This window comes from Prionailurus bengalensis, chromosome B2, assembly GCF_016509475.1.
Source record: "Prionailurus bengalensis isolate Pbe53 chromosome B2, Fcat_Pben_1.1_paternal_pri, whole genome shotgun sequence".
Lineage (NCBI taxonomy): Eukaryota > Metazoa > Chordata > Mammalia > Carnivora > Felidae > Prionailurus > Prionailurus bengalensis.
The window spans coordinates 67,535,491-67,558,106 of record NC_057349.1 but is presented as its reverse complement, the minus strand read 5'-3'; the positions used below and the strand labels follow the sequence as shown (position 1 = coordinate 67,558,106).

General features: G+C 37.8%; 1 protein-coding gene across 1 annotated transcript in view; it reads left to right on the top strand.

Moving 5' to 3' along the window:
• The window catches only part of TMEM30A (transmembrane protein 30A), a 40,245-nt gene that overhangs the window by 4,721 nt on the left and 12,908 nt on the right, over nt 1–22,616 (top strand). The window contains exon 2 of the mRNA XM_043591841.1: nt 20,130–20,237. Coding sequence (XP_043447776.1) covers nt 20,130–20,237 — 108 coding nt within the window. The remainder of the gene's footprint in view (nt 1–20,129; nt 20,238–22,616) is intronic.

Below are 22,616 nucleotides of genomic sequence, written 5' to 3'. Positions count from 1 at the left end.
TTAAGATGATTAGATTTCTCTTCTGCATTTAGTATTATTCTTTGTGTATGCTTAACTTACAGCTAAGAGTCAAGGAGGAATAAGTTGCTGTGTAGAAATGATTGTTAGAGATAAGGCACTTTATGTTAAGAAGTTTAAAATTTTGATATTCAAATGAATTGCAGCTGCTTAGAAGCTGACTCTTGGAAATTAAGAAGTTTGTAGTGTTTTAATTTGTTTCTCAAGTAACTTTAGTACTTAGAGCAAGATATGACAAAGTAAATATGGCTGGCCCAGACCATTTTGTAAAGCTCAAGAACTGAGAATGAATGGTTTTATAGATGAACAATTGCAATTGATTTGATGATAGGGAACACTAATTTTGGACGTCACTTACATGAAATGTTACCCCTCCCTCCCCCAAATAATTCCATTCTTATTAGTAGACCTGTATTACCAAAAAATTGTATGCCATTGTTATTATTATATTTTGAATTTCATCAATAAAAATTTGTGCAAAGTTGTTTTCTTTTGTTATATAGGAACCTACATAATATCCTTGACCTTGCTTCTTGATTTGCAAAGTCCAGAGTGTTTACTTTCTGGCCCTTTACAGAAAAGAATTTCCTGCCCTTGACTTCAAGTTTTAAAGAAACATACAGGCAAATTTAGCATTTGTTACAAAAATAGCAGTGTTTAATTTATACATTCTAGTCCTCAGTAATCTTTCAAGGTAGGTATAATGATCCCTGATAATTGCTTGTGTTCAGTCTTCTTTGTACACATTTAATAGATATATAATACCTTAGCTAAACTTAACATTAATCTTGACTCAGGTGGTATCATTTTTCATTTTTTTTTGTCACAGTCAGATTAAGTTCAAGCAAGGTAAAAAAAATTGCTTTTGAAATTTTTACTTTGAAGAAAGGATTTCAGATAAATTCTTTAGCATGTAATTATTAGTTCAAAGGGGTACTTAAAATGCCATTTAAAAAAATTAATCTAATTAATACCTACAATGATTTACCTTATTACTCAGCATTTTGTTGGGTGACCTGTTTAGGTCTTAACATTGATTTCCTTTAAGACAAATTCACATTCAAAAATGGAAGTTTTCCAGTCCTTCTTATATAGTGTAAATACTGCATGTCCTTCAAATTCCACCTTTCCCAGCACATTAAATTCAGTTTGTTTCTTAGGAATAGGATGTATTTTTAGAATTACTAAGAAGAAGTGGAAGTTTGATTTAGAGGAACAATTATAGTGGTAGCAAAACAAAGCTGAGAAATATGATAACTCTTAAACTAATCTAGTCATCTACATCTGTTGTTGTTTTACCTCTCATTCTTTGTGTTTTGTATTTAAGCTAATGGGCAGGTCTACAGTTTATCATTGTGTTCTGTACTGTGCTTTGTATGCTTTTGACATTTAATATTAACTTTTTAAAATAGGGGAACTGTATGTAGTTCCTCTCCCCCCAGTAGCCTCTTTCTTTCTAGGATAAGTTATGGACTATTGTCTTTAGTATAAACCTTTTCCCTACCTTTATTGAGGTATATAGTTGACAAATAAAAATTGTATGTTTTAAGGTGCTCAGTGTGATGGTTTGATATATATATATATGTGTACATTGTGAAATGATCACCATAATCAAGCTGATAAGCACATCTGTCACCTACAGTTACCTGTTTAAAAAAATTTTTTTTTAGTGTAAACACTTTGGTGAGAACACTTAAGGTCCACTCTCTTAACAAAAAGATGTGAAATGACAAGTGTTGGAGAGGGTGTAGAGAAAAGGAACTCAGTGGAATGTAAATCGGTACGACCTTTATGGAAGATCCTCAAAAAATTAAAAAAGGAACTACCATAGGATCCCACAGTCCCACTATTGAGCATATATCTAAAGGAGATGAAATTAGTATCTGAAAGAGATAGCTACACTCCCATGTTCACAAACTGTGTTTATATCCAACAGATTTTATTACAATCTGGACATTAGGACAGGCTACCCTTGAATTTTAGCTGATAAAGGACATAATGGGTTTTGGTGGTAAAAACTCTATAGGCTGAATTAAATTTATCAGGAGTTTTAATTGATATTGAGCACATTCTGTACACAAAGTGCTGTTCTGGATATAGTGAATGTTAGAAAAATGTTTGGACAGGGCCTCTTAATTTTTTTTTTTTTTTTTGCTCATGCAGAGAGCCTGTCTTAAGGCGCCTAGAATCTTTTGTGATGGGTGGGGGGAGGCGGGTAGATGAGATTATACACCTAAAAGGAAAACTAAGCATTGCTAGCTGAGTGGCACAAATAGAATATGCCTTAATATTTCAAAGGAAGATAAGATCACATCTGTCTTTAATACATGGAAAGGTTTGTGGTGGAAGTGGGCTTTGAGCTGGAACTGGAAGGATAAATAACACTTCTAAATGGGAGGTTGGATGCCTTCCAAGAAAGAAGGTTAATATGAACAGAGATGTAGTGACAGGAAATCAAAACGTATAGAGAAAATCGGAATAAGGGCAAATAACCCAGTGCTAGGTTGTGGATAGACTTGAGTATTTGATAATGAGTATATTGAACTAGGGAAGTGACAGTGATTGATACAATGTGTATCCATTAGGATTGGGTTCAACAATGAGGAATTAAGATTTTCATTCTCATGTAAAAATCCCTTAGAAACTTGGTTTCTGGCTAGTTGTGGAGGTTGTTTTACTGGGTCCTCGTTCTGTCTAGTTTACTGCTCTGCCATTCTTAGGGATTGGATCCCGTGCTGACAGGCCAGAATGGAGGAGAAAATTCTGTTGTCAAATCCTTTTCCAGACAGAGGTATGAAAGAAGGGATAGAGAACAAAGGGATAGGCCTTCTAAAGAAGGTTCATGGAAGCTGCCACGTACTCCTCCACTTAGTAACAAGACCACATGACTATAAGGGAGGCTAGAGGCTGGAAATGTGGTCTTTATTTTGATAACAAGATTGGGGGGTGTGTGTGTGTGTGTGTGTGTGTGTGTGTGTGTGTGTGTGTGTTTTGTTTTTAGAGAAATTGCTTTTCTTTTTTTTTAAAGTTTATTTTGAGAGAGACACACACACACAAGCGGGGGAGGGGCAGAGAGAGAGAGGGACAGAGAAGAATCCCAAGCAGGCTTTGCCCTGCCAGAACAGAGCCTGATGTGGGGCTCAAACTCATGAAACCACGAGATCATGACCTGAGCCGAAACCAAGAGTCAGATGCTCAGCTGACTGAGCCATCCAGGCGCCCCTGTGTGTGTGTGTTTGTGTGTGTGGGTGTGTGTGGGTGTGTGTGTGTGTTTTAATTAAGATTTTTAATTTTGGTGTAGTTAACATAAAGTGTTTTATTAGTTTCAGGTGTACAGTATAGTGATTCAACAAGTCTATATATTACTCAGTGCTCATCATGATAAGTGTACTCTTTAATCCCCATCCCCTATTTCACCCACCCACCCTACCCACCCCTCCCTCTGGTAATCATCAGTTTGTTCTCCATAGTTAGTAATTGAGTTTTCAACTATGGAAGAAAGGTAGCACAGAGATTGAGGTTGGAGGATGTTAGGAGTCTCTACAAAATTGGGCTATATATAGGAAGATTTGTCTGGTAGTAATATGTTGGCTAGATGGAGCCAAATCATCTTGTATGAGTCTAGTAGTTTAGACACTGAAAAATAGATTGCATTTTTATATTGATTATAGTTGTGAGTTGAACTTGATTTCATAGTAAAAGCCATTATGTGTTGTTTTATATGTGAAATGCAAATCAGGTGTATCACTTTGTTGATACATTTTTTAAAAATATGTTAATAGAAGGAATATTGAATATCGTTACCTCCCTCTTATTTTCTTCAGACTCTCTTTTTTCTTTTTCTGTTCAACATGTAAGTGTGTTCTAGTTCTACCTCTTAAAAAATGAAAAGTCCTATCTTAATTCTGTGTAGTAATAAAAATATTAATGACTTAACTTTGAGTGTTTACCCTGCTAAAAATTTTACATCCATGTGTCATTTGATATAGTGATACATGGTAATGTTATTATTACTTTTTTTTTTTTTAAGAAGGGGATGTTAACTCTGAGATTAAGTCGTTTGCTTAATCACGTAGCTAGAATTCATATCCTAGCACTCTTACCCTTTGTTTTCATTCCTGTAGTTGCTGGTCCGTATTCTTTTTTTTCTCCACAGTCTGTTTGAAAAGAAGGGTCCACACTTGTTGATAATGTCCATTCTTATCTTTCATTAATTTGCTCCTTAATTTATCATATCTGAAGTATATTGGATAGTTGGATGTAAAATGCTATGAAGAAAAATAAAGGAAGGAAAGGGAATAGGAAGGGTTGAAGAATGATTGACAATTTTAAATAGGATAGTCTGGGAAGGCCTCAGTAAAGTGGTATTTGAATAAAGATCTGAAAGAAGTCAGGGAATGAGCCATATTGATAACTGAGGGAAGGATGTTCCAGGCAGAAGAAATAGTAAGAGCAAAAGTCTTGAAGAGTGTGTTTAATAGGATGTTTGAGGAACAGCAGAGAGGCCAATGTGGCTGGAGTAGAGTGAGAAGTGGGAAAGAATAGTAGAAGATAGGGTTTGAGTGGTATAGTAATGGGGTGCACATCATATGGGTAAGGATAAGGATTTGGGAAGCTATTGAAAAGTTTCACACAGATGGGTGACATGATCTTACTTATGGTTAAAAGAGTCATTCTGGCCATGATATGGAGAATATTACCTGTGGGGATAAGAGTAGAAGTGGGTTTGGGGGGAAGCAAGAGTGTCCTGTCTTCTTCAAAGTCTTTCTAGCTGGACTAAGAATCAAACTGACATGAGATGATCCAATTTAACAGTGTACATGTGGGGAATCCATACAGATATGGAAATTCCAAAAACAGGCAAAATGAGATATATGTGTCATAATAAACTAAGGAGAAGGGATAGAAGCTTGGAACTTTAAAGGGAAGAAATGTAGTTCACAGGGACATAATTGTTTGGTAAACAAATGTTTGCTGGGCCATTCAGAAACAATAGGGCATAGAAGACTGATCAAACAGGCCTTGGTAGGTTCCTCCCTGTCTACCATATGTAGTTCATAGTATAACGTAGTTATCTATGATGATAGCTCTCTTCCTGGAGCAGGTCCTCTATCTAAATTATTTTTAGGCAGTTGTGGGGGAAGTAAAGACCTTTTTCTGAATCTGCTGGGTTTTGATGGCCTTTTAACTCCAAGTTAAGGAGATAAGGGTCTATTGCAATAATTCAAGCAGGAGATGATGGTGGCCACAGTAGAATGGTTGCAGTGAAAAGCAGTTAGATTTAGGATATATTATGAAAATAGAGTTAATAGAATTTTCTCAAGTAGTAGACTTGTGGGGGTGGTGGTGAGAGAAATGATAGAAACAAAGATAACTTTAAGATATTTTGACCTACTTTGGAAGAATGGAGTTGTAGTTTATTGAGATGGCGGAAGACTATAGAGGAAGTTTTGGTGTAGTACTAAGGGTGTGAGTGTGAGAGGCTGAAAAAAAAGGGTTCCATTTTTGACTTGCTAGGATGAGATGCCTTTTAGACATCCAAGTTGGAAATAATGAGCAGGCAATTGAATATAAGAGTCTAGGGGGAAGGTTAATACTTTGGTTACATATTTTGAAGGTTAATTAACACAGATTATATGTAAAGACAAGATAAAATGAAGTCAAGAGAGTGGTTATAGGTCAAAGAAAAGTGAGAGCATCTAGACAGCCCTGAATCACTCCAGTGTATATAGAGGTTGGGGCGATGGGGACGAACAGCTAAGGGGATTGGAAAGGAGCAGCCAGTGAAGTAGGAGAAAAACAAGGTAAGTGTGGTGTCCTGGAAACCAGTTTTGAGGAAGAGTAGGTGAACAGCAATGCCCAGTGCTGCTGCTGCTGGTTCATATGAAGGGTGTTGAGAGCTGACCTTTGTATTAGCAACATAAAAAGCATGGTGCACCTGCCTTACAGTGAATGCCGTCACCATCTACCGGGTTTTTCCAGACCAGAAATCCTGGAAGTCAAACTAAACTTATTTGTCATCATCCCATCTCTAGGTACTAAAGTTCTGTAGATTCTAGATTCTACTTTATGTATCTTGAATCTGTCTTTTCCTCATTTCCAATGCCCTTTTCTTAGTTTGTGTTCTCAACATTTCCCACCTGGATTGTTGCGGTGACATTCTGTTTTCTTTGCTTCTAGTCTGATATTTTCTTTTCCTTGTTTTTAAAAAATGTTTACTTTATTTTGAGGGGGAGTGGGACGAGGACAGAGAGAGAAAGGGAGAAAGAGAATCCCAAACAGGCTTCTCACTGTCAGCGCAGAGCCCGACACAGGGCTTGATCACATGAACTGTGAGATTCTGACCTTAGCTGAAATCAAGAGTCAGAGGCTCAGCAAACTAAACCACCCAGGCGCCCTAGTCTGGTATTTTCTTTAGCAGGGTGAACTTTTTAAAAGACTAGTTAATATTTCATTTTCTTGCTTAAAGTTTCTCCTATGGCCCCCTCTAGTATTCAGGCTAATGTTCAGACCCCTTAACGAATGTAATTTTCTTTATGCTACATTAATACTTCTCTATTCTCTAACCTCACCTCCTACCACTCCCCTACCCTTTGCTCTAGCCATAGCAGACTACTGTAGTTTCTGGAATGTGGCATGCTGCCAGGTCTACCTGAAATGTCCTTCCTTTTCTTATTCTGCCATTTGTTTCAAATTTCATTTTTGTCAACACTGTGGAAAGTGTGCCTGGTTCCTCCCTTTTCCCACCTGATATATATGTTTCTCAGGTTCCATAAGTACCAGCTTATGGCCTGACATAACATTATCAAATTATATCCTGTAATTATTAACATGACTTTCTATTTCACTAGTCTAAATTTTTTTGTAGTATGAATAGTGTATTTTTCCATTATGTTTTTCCATCCTGTGGCACAATGCTTGGCATCTAATAGGGGGTAAGACGTTTTAATGAACAAATTAATTAAACTGAATAAGTACAATCAAGAAATTTTAAAACAGTTTATTGATCATCTGAATGGTACTGTGGGTCTGAAGGAATTCTTGAAATTAGCCAAGGAAAATGTTATAGAGTAGAAGATGAAATTTGTATGATATGATATCCATTGTCAAGAGCACCCTATGACGGCACACACATGAGTTGTCTCTTTCCACAATCTCAGCTTTATTCCATAATAGAACAGAGTTAATCACAATTATAAAGCAGGTTCAGGATTCCAAACTCAGTGTCATTTCACCATGTGATTAAACCTGACTTCTTACACAGCACACAGAGCAGAACATAAGATAAACCATACAACAAACAAGATAACAGAAGGGTATAGGAAGTTAAAAAGTCAGTCTGTGGATACGCAGTTGAGATAAGACCTCATCTGGTCCAGGTCAGCTCTGGGCACTTGCTGCTTATTATGTTCAAGCAGTGAAGGATCTCAGTTCTGTTCGGAGATAATCAGGCAGAGCCTTCAGTGGCAGTTGCCTTTTTTAAGTGGTCAGACATAGAGGTCAAGTCTAAAGAGTGACATTTTGCTGCAAAAATCCTCTCCCTTTTAAAGGAATTTAATCAGTTTTGGGCCCCTGCATATCTCCTCTGGTTCTGCTTGTTATCAGTTCTGGGGTGTCAGCTGATGCTGGTCCTGGCGATATCTCCTAGCTGCAGTACCTTTAACTACTTGCATCATTGTTTGACACAGGCTCCTGCTTGTCATAAGAAACTCCATTTTGCTCTCTACATCCATCTATATCTAAAGGCAAAACACATTTGCCTGTTGAACAGTATCTAGATAGTGCCGAAAATTTAGCAAACAAGTTGATTGGCAAATGTTGCAGCGAGGGAGGGGGGTGCATGATTTTAAAAATGGCATAAAATACACTCACTGCTCTGCACACCAACACAGATTTTTTTGGGGGGGTTTATTTTAAAAGTAATTGCTGTTGTATACATATTAGTTCTGAAAATTTGGAAGCCAAAGACCAACTACCAGTTACATGGATTTGTAGTTTGATTTCTAAAATTAATTGAAATTTATTTAAGGATAATTGTATGACATTAGAGCATCTAATAACATTGTTCATCAATACACTAAGTTGGCTGTTGTTCTCAGCTCTCAGGTCTCACATTATATACGATTATATTTAGTTTTTTTTTTCTTTTTAAGTTTATTTATTTATTTTGAGGGGGAGGGGTGGCAGGAGGGTCAGAGAGACAGGGAAAGAGAGCTAATCCCAAGCAGCCTCCACAGTGTCAGTGCAGAGTCCTATGGTGGGGTTGATCTCATGGTTCATGAGATCATGGCTTGAACTGAAATCAAGAGTTGGACTCTCAACTGAGCCACCCAAGTACCCCTGATTATATTTAGTTTTGAAAAAAATTTTGTGACTTATTTTTACTTAATTTTTTAGAAGCTATAATGTAATTTTTTCCCCTTCCTTTAAAAAAATTAGCATGAGGTCTCAAGTTTGATCTGCAGTGGAAGTAATGAGAGTCAAATTCATGGATGCTAAATATATTGTTAAGGAAGAATTTGCAGAACTTGGGAGCTAATGCCAAAGTTGAGATTTTGATTTTAGATGCCTGGGACAATGGTGATGCTTTAGCCAGGGCACAGGGGTGCAAGAGCACCTGGCTCCAGGGGTCCCAAATAGATCAGGTTCAGCCAGTGGCTGCTGACAAAATCCAAAGACAGAAAAATGAGTGGTGGTGAAATAAGAGAGCAATTTATTTTAGTGTGATCAACACTGGGGAGATAGTGGACTAGTTTCCGAAAGTGCTGAAAATACTTCTAGGTTTATGTAAGGAAAATAAAGGTGGGGGCACCTGGGTGGCTCAGTCATTTAAACGTCTGACTTCAGCTCAGGTCATGATCTTGGGGTTTCTCAGTTCAAGCCCCTCATCAGGCTCTGTGCTATCAGCCTGGAGCCTGCTTCGGACTCCATGTCCCCCCCCGCCCCCCGCCCCTGCTCCTCCCCACTCTCTCTCTGTTTTTCTCTCTCTCTCAAAAATAAATAAACATTAAAAAAATTTTTATAAGGAAAATGTGGGACAAAGGTCAGTGGGTACATGCCGGTGGGCAGTAAAGGTCTGGGCAGTCATTGTCTTGGAGTCAGTCTTACAGACTCTTGCTTGCTCAGGGCACTCCTTATTGCTTAAAGGGGGGTCGTTTCAGTTCCCATCTCGGGGATGCTTTCCCAGAGGGTCTTTTGCTTGAGTTAAGAGATAAGCTGGAAAGAACTTAATCAATTAGAAAGTACAGACTGAGGTCAAAATGGAGGTAGTTGAAGTCCTTTTTCAGTACCGTTTACAGACATCAAACAAAAACAGTTGGGTGTAAGATTAAGGGATTCATGAATCATCAGTATTGATTTTTTTTTAAGTCAAATTTTTAGGGAAGCACAACCAAAAAGGATTAAAAAATCATATATGTATGAGTTAATTTTCAAAAGATCACCATAAATTTGAATAGAGATGGTTAAGAGTTCCAAGTAGGAAGGAAGAAACACAACCAAGTGAACTCAACATCTATGAAAATAAAATGGGACTGGGGGTAGAGATAAGACCAGTGACAATTTAGAGAGGGGAGTATAATGGATGCCGCATGATACAAGGTAGCATGAGGTTATTGTCAGAAAATAGCGCTTGAGACATAGGTAAAAGCCACTAATGTTTGGACATCAGTTGTATGACTATACAAAAACAGTATTTTATATAGAGGTGATCATGTATTTCCTCAAAATAGAAAGGTCTGCTTTATTCATATTAGTTTGTCTGTTCCTTTAATCTACCCTATTATATAGGTTGGAGCATAATTAGCAATGCCCTTTTCATTAGTTTTTCCTAGGCAATTTTTGTAACTTGATACCTTAGTAAGACTTTTAAGGTATAGACTAAAACTTTGTTGAAAGTAATTTTTTTTGTTGGTAGAAATGGATTAAATGCCATATATAAAAACTTTGTATTATAAAATTCTATTTCAAACTCTAAAAGTTAAGATGGTCCTGGGATTATATTGTCAGGGAGGAAGAATTTCTGCTACCCTTCAGGGTCCTTCTAGTTGGACTAAGAATCAAATTGACATGAGACAGATTAACAAGAGAAAATAAAATTTGATAATATACTACAGGGAATGCATACAGTCATCGAAATCCCAGCAGTCAAGCAACATGATGTTTATATATGAGCGAAGGAGAGGAATAGGGGTCTGAGGATACAAAGGAGAAAAAAACCATTAGCAGGAAGGTGAAAGGAGGTGTTGGGAAAGCAAAGGTTGCCCTGTTGTGTAGGTAAGTTTCTTAGGTAAAGAGGAATCTCTGTTAAGGCTCTCTTCCTGGTACAAGTAAGCATTTGAGGGGGAAGTGAAGGGCATTTCCTCAATCTGCTGGGTTTTGATTGCTTTTAACTTAAAATAATGTTCATGCCAAAGTGACCCATCTTGGGGCTGCCTGCCCTTGGCCCCTACAATATCTACTTATCATAGCAAAGTTGTTTTTAACCTATATTTTAGTTGCAAAGTATGAAGATTTGGTAGCACTGTTTAAAACAGTGGTGTATTCACAATTGATACCAATTTTATTTGAAAATACAATGAATGACTTTAAAATTGATTTCCGGGGCACCTGGGTGGCTCAGTTGGTTAAGTGTGTGACTTCGGCGCAGGTCATGATCTCATGACTGGTGAGTTTGAGCCCCACATCAGGCTCTGTGCTGACAGCTCTGAGCCTGGAGCCTGCTTGGGATTCCATGTCTCCCTCTCCCTCTGCTCCTCCCTCGCTCATGCGCTGTCTCTCAAAAATAAATAAATATTTTAATTTTTTTTTTAATTGACTTCCATATTTGTAAATTGTCCTGTGGTGCATGCTGTTCAGGATTATAAGCAGCAGCAGTGCAGAGTAATGGAAAGAACAGCAACTTTGGAGCTGGACAGATATGAACCTATCACTGTTGTGGATTGAATCTTGTCCCCCCCAAAACATATGTTGAAATCCTACTCCTAGAACCCGTGAATGTGACTTTATTTGGAAATAGAGTAAGATGTAATCAAGTTACATGAGGTCATTTCAGTGGGCTCCTATGCAATATGACTGGTGACCTTATGCGAACAGACAGATGTGCATAGAGGGAAGGTGATGTGAAGACACAGACATAGGGAGAATCACACAGCAACTGAGGCAGAGGTGGAGTGATGCAGCTGCAAGTCCAAGAACACCAAGAATTGATGGTCACCACCAGAAGCTAGAAGGAGGCAAGGAAGGAATCTACCTAGAGTCCCAGAGGGAGCATTGCCCTGCTGATACCTTGAATTCAGACTTCTAGCCTCCAGAATTGTGAGAGAGTAAATTTCTCTTGTTCTAAGACACCCAGTTTATGGCTGTTTGTTACAGCAGCCCTAGGAAACTAATATAGTTACATAACAGCTGTTTAACCTCTGAATCTCAATTTTTCTGTAAAAGGTTAAGAATGTATTGGCATGGAGAAGACATTTGGGAATTAATAAGCTAGTTTTGATATTGCTGCCCTTTCTTCACACATAATTTACATTATTTATTACCTACTTCATCAATGTATCATTTCCAAGTGTGAGATTGAAACTTACTGATTGAATTAGTAGTAAAATCCTTGTCTGTGGTTCCTACTTAGGTTCTCTAATTTATAGAAACATATAACAGATTTCATATGATCCATACAGTTTGATTAAGATATAAAGGACTAAATTGTTTTGTAGCTGTAAGTTTAGAATTAAGCTTTTGATTTTTTAAAAAGTAATCTTCAGAAAAGATTAAAATGGAGTGACTGAACCTAAAAAAAAATCATGTAACTGCTTTTAAGAGGCTGTAAATAATTTAAATATGGATGTTTATTTCTTTCCTTTACTCCCTTTATCTGGTGAGCATTTTTGACAGGAATTTGTCTATAGTGATATATTACCTATTAATAAAACATTTTAAATACTTGAAAATACATTATTCAGTGCTCTAAGGATACCCAGCTGCCTTATTGTACCCCGGTTACTTCTCTCACTCACACAGTGCAGACCCACCTACTTTCCTACTAGGGTGAAAAGAACATAGATTTTGGAGACAAGCAGAGCTGGGTTCAAATTCTTGCTCATCATTCCTAACAGGGTAATCTTGTGAAAATTATTGAACTTTCCTAAATAACAGTTTCCTAGGTTAAAATAAGGAGAATAAAAACAGACTTTGCCAGGACTATTGTAGTTTTTTTTTTTTTTTTTTTCAACGTTTATTTACTTTTGGGACAGAGAGAGACAGAGCATGAACGGGGGAGGGGCAGACAGAGAGGGAGACACAGAATCGGAAATAGGCTCCAGGCTCCGAGCCATCAGCCCAGAGCCCGACGCGGGGCTCGAACTCACGGACCGCGAGATCGTGACCTGGCTGAAGTCGGACGCTTAACCGACTGCGCCACCCAGGCGCCCCAAGGACTATTATAGTTTTTAACAGACAGTGTGTATTAAGTGTTTATAGTGTCTGTGCTCTCTATTTTCTTGCTTCTCTATTCCCCCTCTTTCACTTGTACAAATGTTTTTTTTCTTTTTACTTTTTTTTTTAATGGCTCAGTTCAAATTCTTTTTCCTTCTCACTTTTTTTTTAAATGTTTATTTGTTTTTGAGAGAGAGAGAGGGAGTGCCAGCAGGGAAGGGACAGAGAGAGAGGGAGACACAGAATCCGAAGCAGACTCCAGGCTCTGCGCTGTCAGCACAGAGCCCAAGGTAGGGCTCGAACCCACGAACTGTGAGATCATGACCTGAGCCAAAGTTGGATGCTTAACTGACTGAGCCACCCAGGTGCCCCTCTTTTTTTCTTCTCACTAAGAAAGTTTTGGTTCACCTAGTACTCACTGTCCTCTTTACCATTCAGTTGGCACTTAGCATTTATAGTAGTTTTCTTTGTATTCACGTGATACCTTTGATAAAGTAGTCTTCTAGAGGCAAAGAGGACTGATGAGTCTTCAGAAAAAATTTAGTGGGAGGAACATTGGGTTTGGAGTCAGAAATCTTCGGTTCTAGTCTACCACCAGCTATTGCTATTTGTATGACTTTGGGCAGGTTTCTCAATGTGTTCTCTTTGCATACAAGGGAGATAACAATACAGAATTTTGGTGAGGATCAGATGATATACAGTATGTATATAATAGAAAGGAATGTGTAAAATGTATTGAAGTATAAGATACGATTGCTTTTGTATCTACTTTGTACCATATGTTATGCCTTGCGTGTAGTAAGACTTAATATGTTAATGATAGTGATTTTTAAAAAATTCCTTTCAGGGGCATCTGGGTGGCTCAGTCTGTTAAGCATCCAACTTTGGCTCAGGTCATGATCTGATCTGTCAGTGCAGAGCTTAGAGGCTGCTTCGGATTCTCTGTCTCCCTCTCTTTCTGCCCCTCCCCTGCTTGCATGCACTCTCTCAAAAATAAATAAATATTAAAAAAAAATTAAAAATTCCTTCCAGATTTCCTGAACTCAGAAGACATGCAATTTTTTTGAAGTTTTTTGCAATTTTGAAAACTGTAATCAAAAGATTGTAATGTAAATGTTTTGGCTATCCCTTTATTTTGTTGAAGTATAACTTAATATTCAGCAATTATTCTTGGTTCCAATAAAATGTTCAGTTTTTTTTTTAAATTTTTTTTTTTTCAACGTTTATTTATTTTTGGGACAGAGAGAGACAGAGCATGAACGGGGGAGGGGCAGAGAGAGAGGGAGACACAGAATCGGAAACAGGCTGCAGGCTCTGAGCCATCAGCCCAGAGCCCGACGTGGGGCTCGAACTCACGGACCGCGAGATCGTGACCTGGCTGAAGTCGGACGCTTAACCGACTGCGCCACCCAGGCGCCCCAAAATGTTCAGTTTTAATATACTGTAGTATAATTGATTAGATTTAACATTCTATCATATTATGTTTGTTCAAATAAATAAATAATGTATACCCTTGGTTAAATGATCCTTCTTTCCTACTTTGTCCTAGAAACTAATTTGAAAGAGTGATTTGAGAGGATTTTGTTCAAAGGCATACAAAATGGTAGTAGGCCCAGCTGGCAACTTTTTTTTTTTTTTAATCCTTAAATTAGTCTTAAAAAAGAGAGAAAGTGTGTGGAGATTTTTTAAAATAAAAATTTGAAAAAAAATTAATGAAGTTTAATACAGATTTTAAAATATAGTTCTGTCTTGGGGCACCTGGGTGGCTCAGTCAGTTGAGTGACCGACTTCGGCTCAAGTCATGATCTCACGATTTGTGAGTTCAAGCCCTGCGTCGGGCTCTGTGCTGACAGCTCAGAGCCTGGAGCCTGCTTCTGATTCTGTGTCTCCCTCTCTCTCTGCCCCTCCCCCACTCATGCTTTGTCTCTCTTTCTCTGTCTCAGAAATAAACATTAAAAAAAATAAAATAAAATATAGTTCTGTCTTCTAAATGGTCTCATCTTTTCAGTATCATAAAACTTGGCTTTCAGTGGAATATTGTGCATGTAGAGGCACTGAATGAAAGGTTGTAGCCCAATAGGTCTAGTGCTAAATTACATATGCTTTGCCTCTTTTCATTTAGGAGACCTGTGTTTTTAGCTTGTTTTAGTTATGTGCCTAACTTTTCCTAGATATTTTCAGTGAATAAAAATTTTCTTGGGGCGCCTGGGTGGCTCAGTCGGTTAAGCGTCTGACTTCAGCTCAGGTCACGATCTCGCGGTCCGTGGGTTCGAGCCCTGCGTCGGGCTCTGGGCTGATGGCTCAGAGCCTGGAGCCTGCTTCTGATTCTGTGTCTCCCTCTCTGTCTGCCCCTTCCCCGTTCATGCTCTGTCTCTGTCTGTCTCAAAAATAAATAAACGTTAGGGGCGCCTGGGTGGCGCAGTCGGTTAAGCGTCCGACTTCAGCCAGGTCACGATCTCGCGGTCCGGGAGTTCGAGCCCCACGTCAGGCTCTGGGCTGATGGCTTGGAGCCTGGAGCCAGTTTCCGATTCTGTGTCTCCCTCTCTCTCTGCCCCTCCCCCGTTCATGCTCTGTCTCTCTCTGTCCCAAAAATAAATAAATGTTGAAAAAAAATTTAAAAAAATAAATAAATAAATAAATAAATAAATAAATAAATAAATAAACGTTAAAAAAAATTTTTTTTTAATTAAAAAAAAATTTTCTCTAAACAAAGTTTCGTTAGTAAACAAATAAGCTTGATGGAGAACATTTCAATATCAGAATTTGACAAAACCAAGATGAAGCAGTTTTGTGTTTTTTGAAAAGCAGTCAGATGTTGCAATTAGATGCTGGCTCTATTTTCTATATATTGATTTTAACCTTTTTTCCAATTATAAAGAAAAAATGAACATCCATATATAAAGTTTAAATGTTCAGTTTCAGAAATAAAAATTAAACGGCTATTTTTGTACTTTACTAAGGTAAATTAAATTCTTATTTATCGAAACAGTGAGAACACAAGCCACAGACTAGGAAAACAATTTTTTAAAGATATATTTGATAAAGGACTATTATCCAAAATATGCAAGGAACTCTTAATATTTAGCAATAAGAAAATGGAAAACCCAATTAAAAAATGAGCAAAGACCTGAAGAGATATCTCACCCAGGAAAGTATACAATATCTTAACTTGGGCTCTTATGACAAGATACCATAGACTAGGTGGCTGAAACAACAGATAATTATTTCTCACAGTCCTTGAAGCAGGGAAGTCCTAGATCATGGTGCTGGTAGGTTCATTTTCTGGTGAGAACCCTCATTCTGGCTGGCAGAATGTCACTTTCTTGCTATGTCCTTACAAGAGCAGAGAGAGAGTTCTAGTCTCTCTTCTTTTTATTAAAGACCCTAATCCTGTCATAGGGACCCCACCCTAATAACCCTCATCTAAACATAATTACCTCCCAAAGGCTCACCTCCAAATGCCATCATAATTGGAGGTTAAGACTTCACAGTACAAATTTTGGAAGGGATAAATTCAGTTCATACATTCCACCCTTGTGCTCCTCAAGTTCATGTTTTTCTTGTATGCAAAATATACTTTGATTCCATCCCAACAGTCCCCCAAAGTCTCAGCTCATTCCAGCATCAACTCTAACGTCTCATCTAAATATCAGTTCAGTCAGATATGGGTGACACTTCAGTTTCATTCATTCCGAGGCAAAATTTCTCTCCAACTGTGAACCTATTTAACCAGATGAGAAGTTTGTGCTTCCAAAATATAGTAGAGGAACTGATAGGGCATAGACATTCTTATATGAAAGGGGAGAAAATGAGAGGAAAAAAGGGGTTACAAGTTCTAAGCACATCTTCAAGGCATTTAAAGGCATTTAAAAAATCAAGGCAAATACCATTAGATTTTAAGGCTCAAGTGTAAACCTCTGGTTTGATGCTCTGCCTTCAGGATCCACCAGGCTGTCAGTCTTGCTGCAAGGCTCTTTCTTGGCTGCTGCCATCTGGCCTGTTGAACCCTTTTTCATGAACTGAGGATGAAGTCCTCATTCAAACTGGCCTGTTGAACCCTTTTTCATGAACTTGAACTGAGGATGAAGTCCTGATGGTCTCTGAGTCATCTTTGGGGTAGTTCTTCCCTTGTTTTGAAGAATAATAGCACATGTTTGCAGTGAATTGGTTCTATCGATCGGTCCTGTAGGATCTAAGAAGTCCCACAGCCCTCTTCATTTTGTCCCGACTCTTTCCTCTTTGGTTCAAACTGGTATCATTTCTGCTGGCGTGGCTGCTTACATCCATGGTTCACACCCACACTAACAGCTTTACCTAGTGGTTGTTCAGCCACACCCATAGTATTCTCTTCAGTACAACATTTCTCATTTTTTGCAACATGGATAGCATTGAGAATCTCCCAAATCTTTTAAGTTTTGGTCCCTTTTTGCTTAACATTATTTCAGCTTCTATTCATTTCTCCCTTCTTGCATTTAACTATACGCAGTCAGGTGGAACCAGGCCACTCCTTCAACACTTTGCTTAGAAATCTTCTAACTAAATATCCAGTTTCATGTCTCACAAAATATCCTTCCACAAAACACTAGAACACAGTTTAGCCAAGTTCTCTGCCACGTCATAATAAGGATCACTTTTTTTTTTCCATTGCCAAGTAACATGTTCCTTGTTCCTGTCTGAGACCTCATCAGAATGGCTTTTACCATCTATTATTTTGACCAGTGTTCTGTTCATGATTATTTATGCATTCTCTTAGAGGATGGTAGCTTTCTTTCTGACTCTTCAGATTTCTTTCTGAGGTCTCAGCAGAATTACTCTTAATGTCTATATTCTTAGCATCGATCTCCAGTTTCTTGCAGCCTCTACCCTTTATACAGGTCCAAAGCCACTTCTTTCTTTGTAAGTATTCATTATAGCAGCACCCCACCTTTCAGTACCAAACTCTGTTTTAGCTTGGACTGCTGCAAAAACAAACAAACAAATAAAAATAAACCAAAACCCAAAAAAACGAACAAAAAACACAGACCAGGTGGCTTAACCAACAGACATTTATTTCTTATGGTTTTGGAGTCTGGGGAGTCTAAGATTAAGGTACTGGTAGATTCAGTTCCTGGTAAGGACCCTCTTCCTGACTTTGCAGATGCTGCCTTTTCAATTTGTTCTTACAGGACAGAGAGAGAAAGAGAGCTCTGGTCTCTGCTTATAAGGACACTAATCCCATCATGGGGCCCTACTTTCATGACATCATCTAAACCTGATTATCTTCCAGTGGTCCCACCTCCAAATATAATCACATTTAAAATTAGTGCCTCAACATGTGAATTATGGGAGGATATATTTTGTCCCTAATGTACAGATGGCAAGTAGTATATGAAAGATAACATCATTAGGGAATTGTAAATTAAAACGAGATACCACTGTACACCTATTAGAATGGTGAAAATCCAAAAAATTGACAGCAGCACATGCTGGCAAGAATGTGGAGCAACAGGAACTCATTCACAGCTGGTGGGAATGCAAAATAATACAGATAGTTTGGCAGTCTTACAAAATGGAGTGTGCTCTTACCTTACAATCCAGCATCCCTACTCTGTTACTTACTCAAATTGGCTGAAAACATAGGTTTACACAAAACCTGCACAAGGATGTTTATAGTAGATTTACTCATAATTGCCTAAACTTGGGGTGTCCTTTAGTTGGTGAATGGATAAATAATCTGTGGTGCATCCAGAAAATTGAATAATGTTCAAAACTAAGAAGAAATGTGCTGTTGAGCCATGAAAAGACATGGAGTAACCTTAAATGCATATTAAGTGAAAGGGGCCAATCCGAAAAGGTTACATACTGTGTGATTACAACTGTATGACATTCTGGAAAAGGCAAAACTACGAAGACAGTAAAAAGATCAGCGGTTGCCAGTGGTTAGGGGAGGGAGGGGTGTATAGGTAGAGTACAGAGGATTCAACTCTGACACTAACCATTGTGAGCTAGCATCAGACTCCACAGGTGTAAGGGCATGGTTCTCAACAAAACCGCCACCACTTTAGACACCAGCTGCAAATCAGGTCCCCAGGCTACCCACACTTCTGGTTAACTAGCACAAATCCGGGGGTTTCCTAAGACCTCCCCTCCCAACACACACACACACACACACACACACAACTGTTCTTCTGATGTCAGTTGCAAGTTTAGAGGTCTCCAGGCCATCTGCACTTGACTATAAATCTGGGGTTCTTATGACCCTTCTCAGATTCAATAATTTGTCTGAATGACTCAATTTGAGAAAAGTGCTATACTTAGGATTGCAGTCTTACTGTAAACAACATAAATTAGGGCTAGCTAAATGAAGACACATTGGTTGAGGTCTGGGACGATCCTGAAAGAAGAATCTTTTGCCTTTCTATGGAATCACACTCTCTTGGCACACATCACACTCTCTTGGCACATCAATGGGTTAACCAACCAGGAAGCTCCCCTGTGCTTCCATTTCCAGAGTTTTTATTGACATTTCATGACCAGGCATGATTGATTAAACATTAGCCCACATGATTGAACTAAATTGCTATCCTTCTCCCTCTTCCCAGAGGTCGGGCTGGGCCAAAGTCCCTAACCACATACAGTCTTTCTGGTGACCAGCCCCCATCTTGAGCCATCTGTTTAGCACAAACTCTAGTGTGTGAATCAAGAGGCTTATCGAAAACAAGTATACTCCTGTCATTCAGGAAATTCCAAGGGTTTTAGAAGCTCCCTGCCAGAAAACCAGGACGCAGACAACACAAATTCTTTATTTTACAACACCAAGTTTTTTTGTTTTTGTTTTTTTTGAAAATGTACCATGGAAAGCTGAGGTGACTGAAAAGTATTGAAGATGGGAAGATTTGAGAGCAATGATTGGTTTACTGATCTCTGTATCAGTTTGGTATTTTAATTGTTTAGACTTTATATAGCAGTGTAAATCTTTATACATCATGTAGTTAGAATTTTATATCTGGGACGCCTGGATAGCTTGGTTGGTTGAGCGTCCGACTTTGGCTCAGGTCATGATCTCTCCTCTTGTGAGTTTGAACCCCACATCTGGAGCCTGTTTCAGATTCTGTGTCTCCCTCTCTCTCTGCCTTTCCTCCACTCATTCTCTTTCTCTCTCTCTCTCAAAAATAAACATTAAAAAAAAATTTTTTTTTTTTAATTTTTTTTTTCAACGTTTATTTATTTTTGGGACAGAGAGAGACAGAGCATGAACGGGGGAGGGGCAGAGAGAGAGGCAGACACAGAATCGGAAACAGGCTCCAGGCTCTGAGCCATCAGCCCAGAGCCTGACGCGGGGCTCGAACTCACAGACCGCGAGATCGTGACCTGGCTGAAGTCGGACGCTTAACCGACTGCGCCACCCAGGCGCCCCTAAAAAAAATTTTTTAAAGAATTTTATATCTGATTTTATGTAGAACTATATTTCTCTTGGTAAAAAGGAGAGACAAATTTAGGAAAGATGAGCCAGTAGAATAATATAGGACCCTTTCCAGTTTTTATTACCTTACTTTGTCAATATAAACAGATACCTTAAAACAACTTTTTTCTGTACTATAAGTTGTTTCATTGAACTCATTTTTCCTTTGAATAGCAATTTATTTCAGAGTGTATCCACTTTCTTCAAGGGAGTGCTTACTTACATTTTTCTCTTACAGATTGATTATACCGGAACAGACCCTTCCAGTCCCTGCAATAAATGTTTGTCTCCGAATGTGACACCTTGTATTTGTACCATTAACTTCACACTGGAACAGTCATTTGAGGTCAGTATTCCCAATGTGTTAGAAAAGCCTGCTTTAAAAAATACTTCATTAAAAATTTTTTACTAGTTATTTCATTTTTTTGTAATCACTTTAATTTTTTGAAGTACATACACTTTTGAGCAAGATTGTTTTGTTTGGCTATTGCATTATGCTCTCTGGTAATTAAATATATGTATTTATTTAAGTAGTCAAGTTAGTACTTTATAAACTAAATTTAAAATATTTTATCTTTTCACTGGAAAATTTTATTACTATACAAATCAAGGCTTTATCATGTTTATATCAAATAGTTTAACCTACTTTTAATTCTAAAGCAAGTTTTACTTTAGAACATTTACTAATTCATTCATCATTTAATTGTATTATTTTCTATCCGATATGAATTACCATAAATGCAAACACTTAGTGAAACTTTATTGATCTTTTATGTCTTGATAAGCAATTAGAACTGTGTGTGTGTGTGTGTAGTTGTCAGTGTGTATTTTGTTTTCATACTTATCTGTCATTGGAAATTGAGCAGATGCTATAAAAGACATGAAGATTTAGAATAGGCATTATACGACCAGTTTGGGCTTTCCTTTACCTAAAAATTGAGCTTAAAAAATTATTGTTTTATTCTTCAGGGAGCCAAACTACTTTAATACATGTCAACTTTTTAGATTTTTTCACACTTAAAATATTTTTAAAGGCCTCGGTGACTTTTATAGTCTCTGGTAGATGGTTGCCATCTAGTGGTTGTAGATGCTCTTGCACTGAGATAAAGGATAATAACACTATCTTAAAAAACATGAAAATAAATTTGGGAGAAGACAGTAATTTAATTATTTTACTATGTTTCAGCAGAAATAACATATGAATTTAATTTCTTTTTAATGTTTTGTTTTATTTTTGAGAGAGACAGAGAGTGTGAGCAGGGGAGGGGCAGAGAGAGAGAGGAAGACACAGAATCGGAAGCTGGCTCCAGACATTGAGCGTGTCTGCACAGAGCCTGACGTGGGGCTCGAACCCACGAACTGTGAGATCATGACCAGAGCCGAAGTCAGATGCTTAACCAACTGAGCCACCCAGGCGCCCCCATATAAATTTAAAACATCATAAAAATTCTATTCTTTTTCACTATGATGAAGAAAACTGTAAAGATAGGTGCATCAAGTTCTGCTTTTGTCAAAACAGACAGAATTAAGGAGATAAAACAGACTTGTAATGATTAGTAGTTTCAGTAGTTTCTGTCCCCATCCAAAAACACTTATTTCAGAGCTTCTCTTTCTGAAAAGTGCATTCTTTTGTGGGCTCTGTGTCCCTTCACAAGACCAAACTTTGAATTGGATTAATGGCCTTTTCAAAGTTATTTTGTCTTAGTATTCATTGAAAGGATTTCTTTTTCAGTTTATAAGTTGAATTTACTATACTGTTTCTTAGTTGAGATATTTTTAAGCATGTTCTTTGTTTCTGTGATATTTTTGATAACCAAAAAAAAAAAAAAAGTTTTTATGTATATAAACATTTTCTCTATACAGAGTGGGAAAGTTTGCATAATCTGACATTTGAAAATCAAATTTTAAATAAATAATTGTGTATATGAAAATAGCAAGTCAAATAAAGCATACTTGAAATGTTATGAATTTTTTTTAATTGAGTTACTTTTGATTATAGACTATGGAGGTGGCAACCAGAAATGAGAAAATAGCTTACTGTTTCTGCTACCTCCTATATATAACCCTAAGTCATTCAAGATGGTTTTGTGGTACCTTCTCAACAATTGTAGTGTATATAGATTACCCTTCTTTCACAAGTTATTCCAATTGGCTCCTCCAGCTATATTAAAGTATTTTTTTATTGTTACACATTGACTCATTATCTTAGATACTTTACTAATTGTTAATTTATTAATTACTTATATTATGTGTAGTATCTTGTTGAGAAATATATTATGTCTCAATTCAAGTTCAGAATTTACTTGGGTAATAAATAAAAGTTGACCATTGTCCCTTTGAAAAATTGACTCTGGGGGGCGCCTGGGTGACTCAGTCAGTTGAGTGTCCCACTTTGGCTCAGGTCATGATCTCATGGTTCGTGGGTTCGAGCCCTGCGATGGGCTCTGTGCTGACAGTGCGGAGCCTGGAGTCTGCTTCGGATTCTGTGTCTCCCTCCATCTCTGCCTCTCCCCGTCTTGTGCTCTGTGTGTGTGTGTCTCTCTCTCAAAAATAAATGAACATTAAAAAAATTTTGTCAGAAAAAAATGAAAAGTTGACTCTGGGTGAAAACCAATCTGAATTGTAAAAAATTTGAAGCTGAAAGTAGAGAATAGGCTAATAGGTTCCCTGAGGTATTTTTTTTTAATGCAGATAGTACTTCTTTGAAGTCTTTAAGGATATTTTC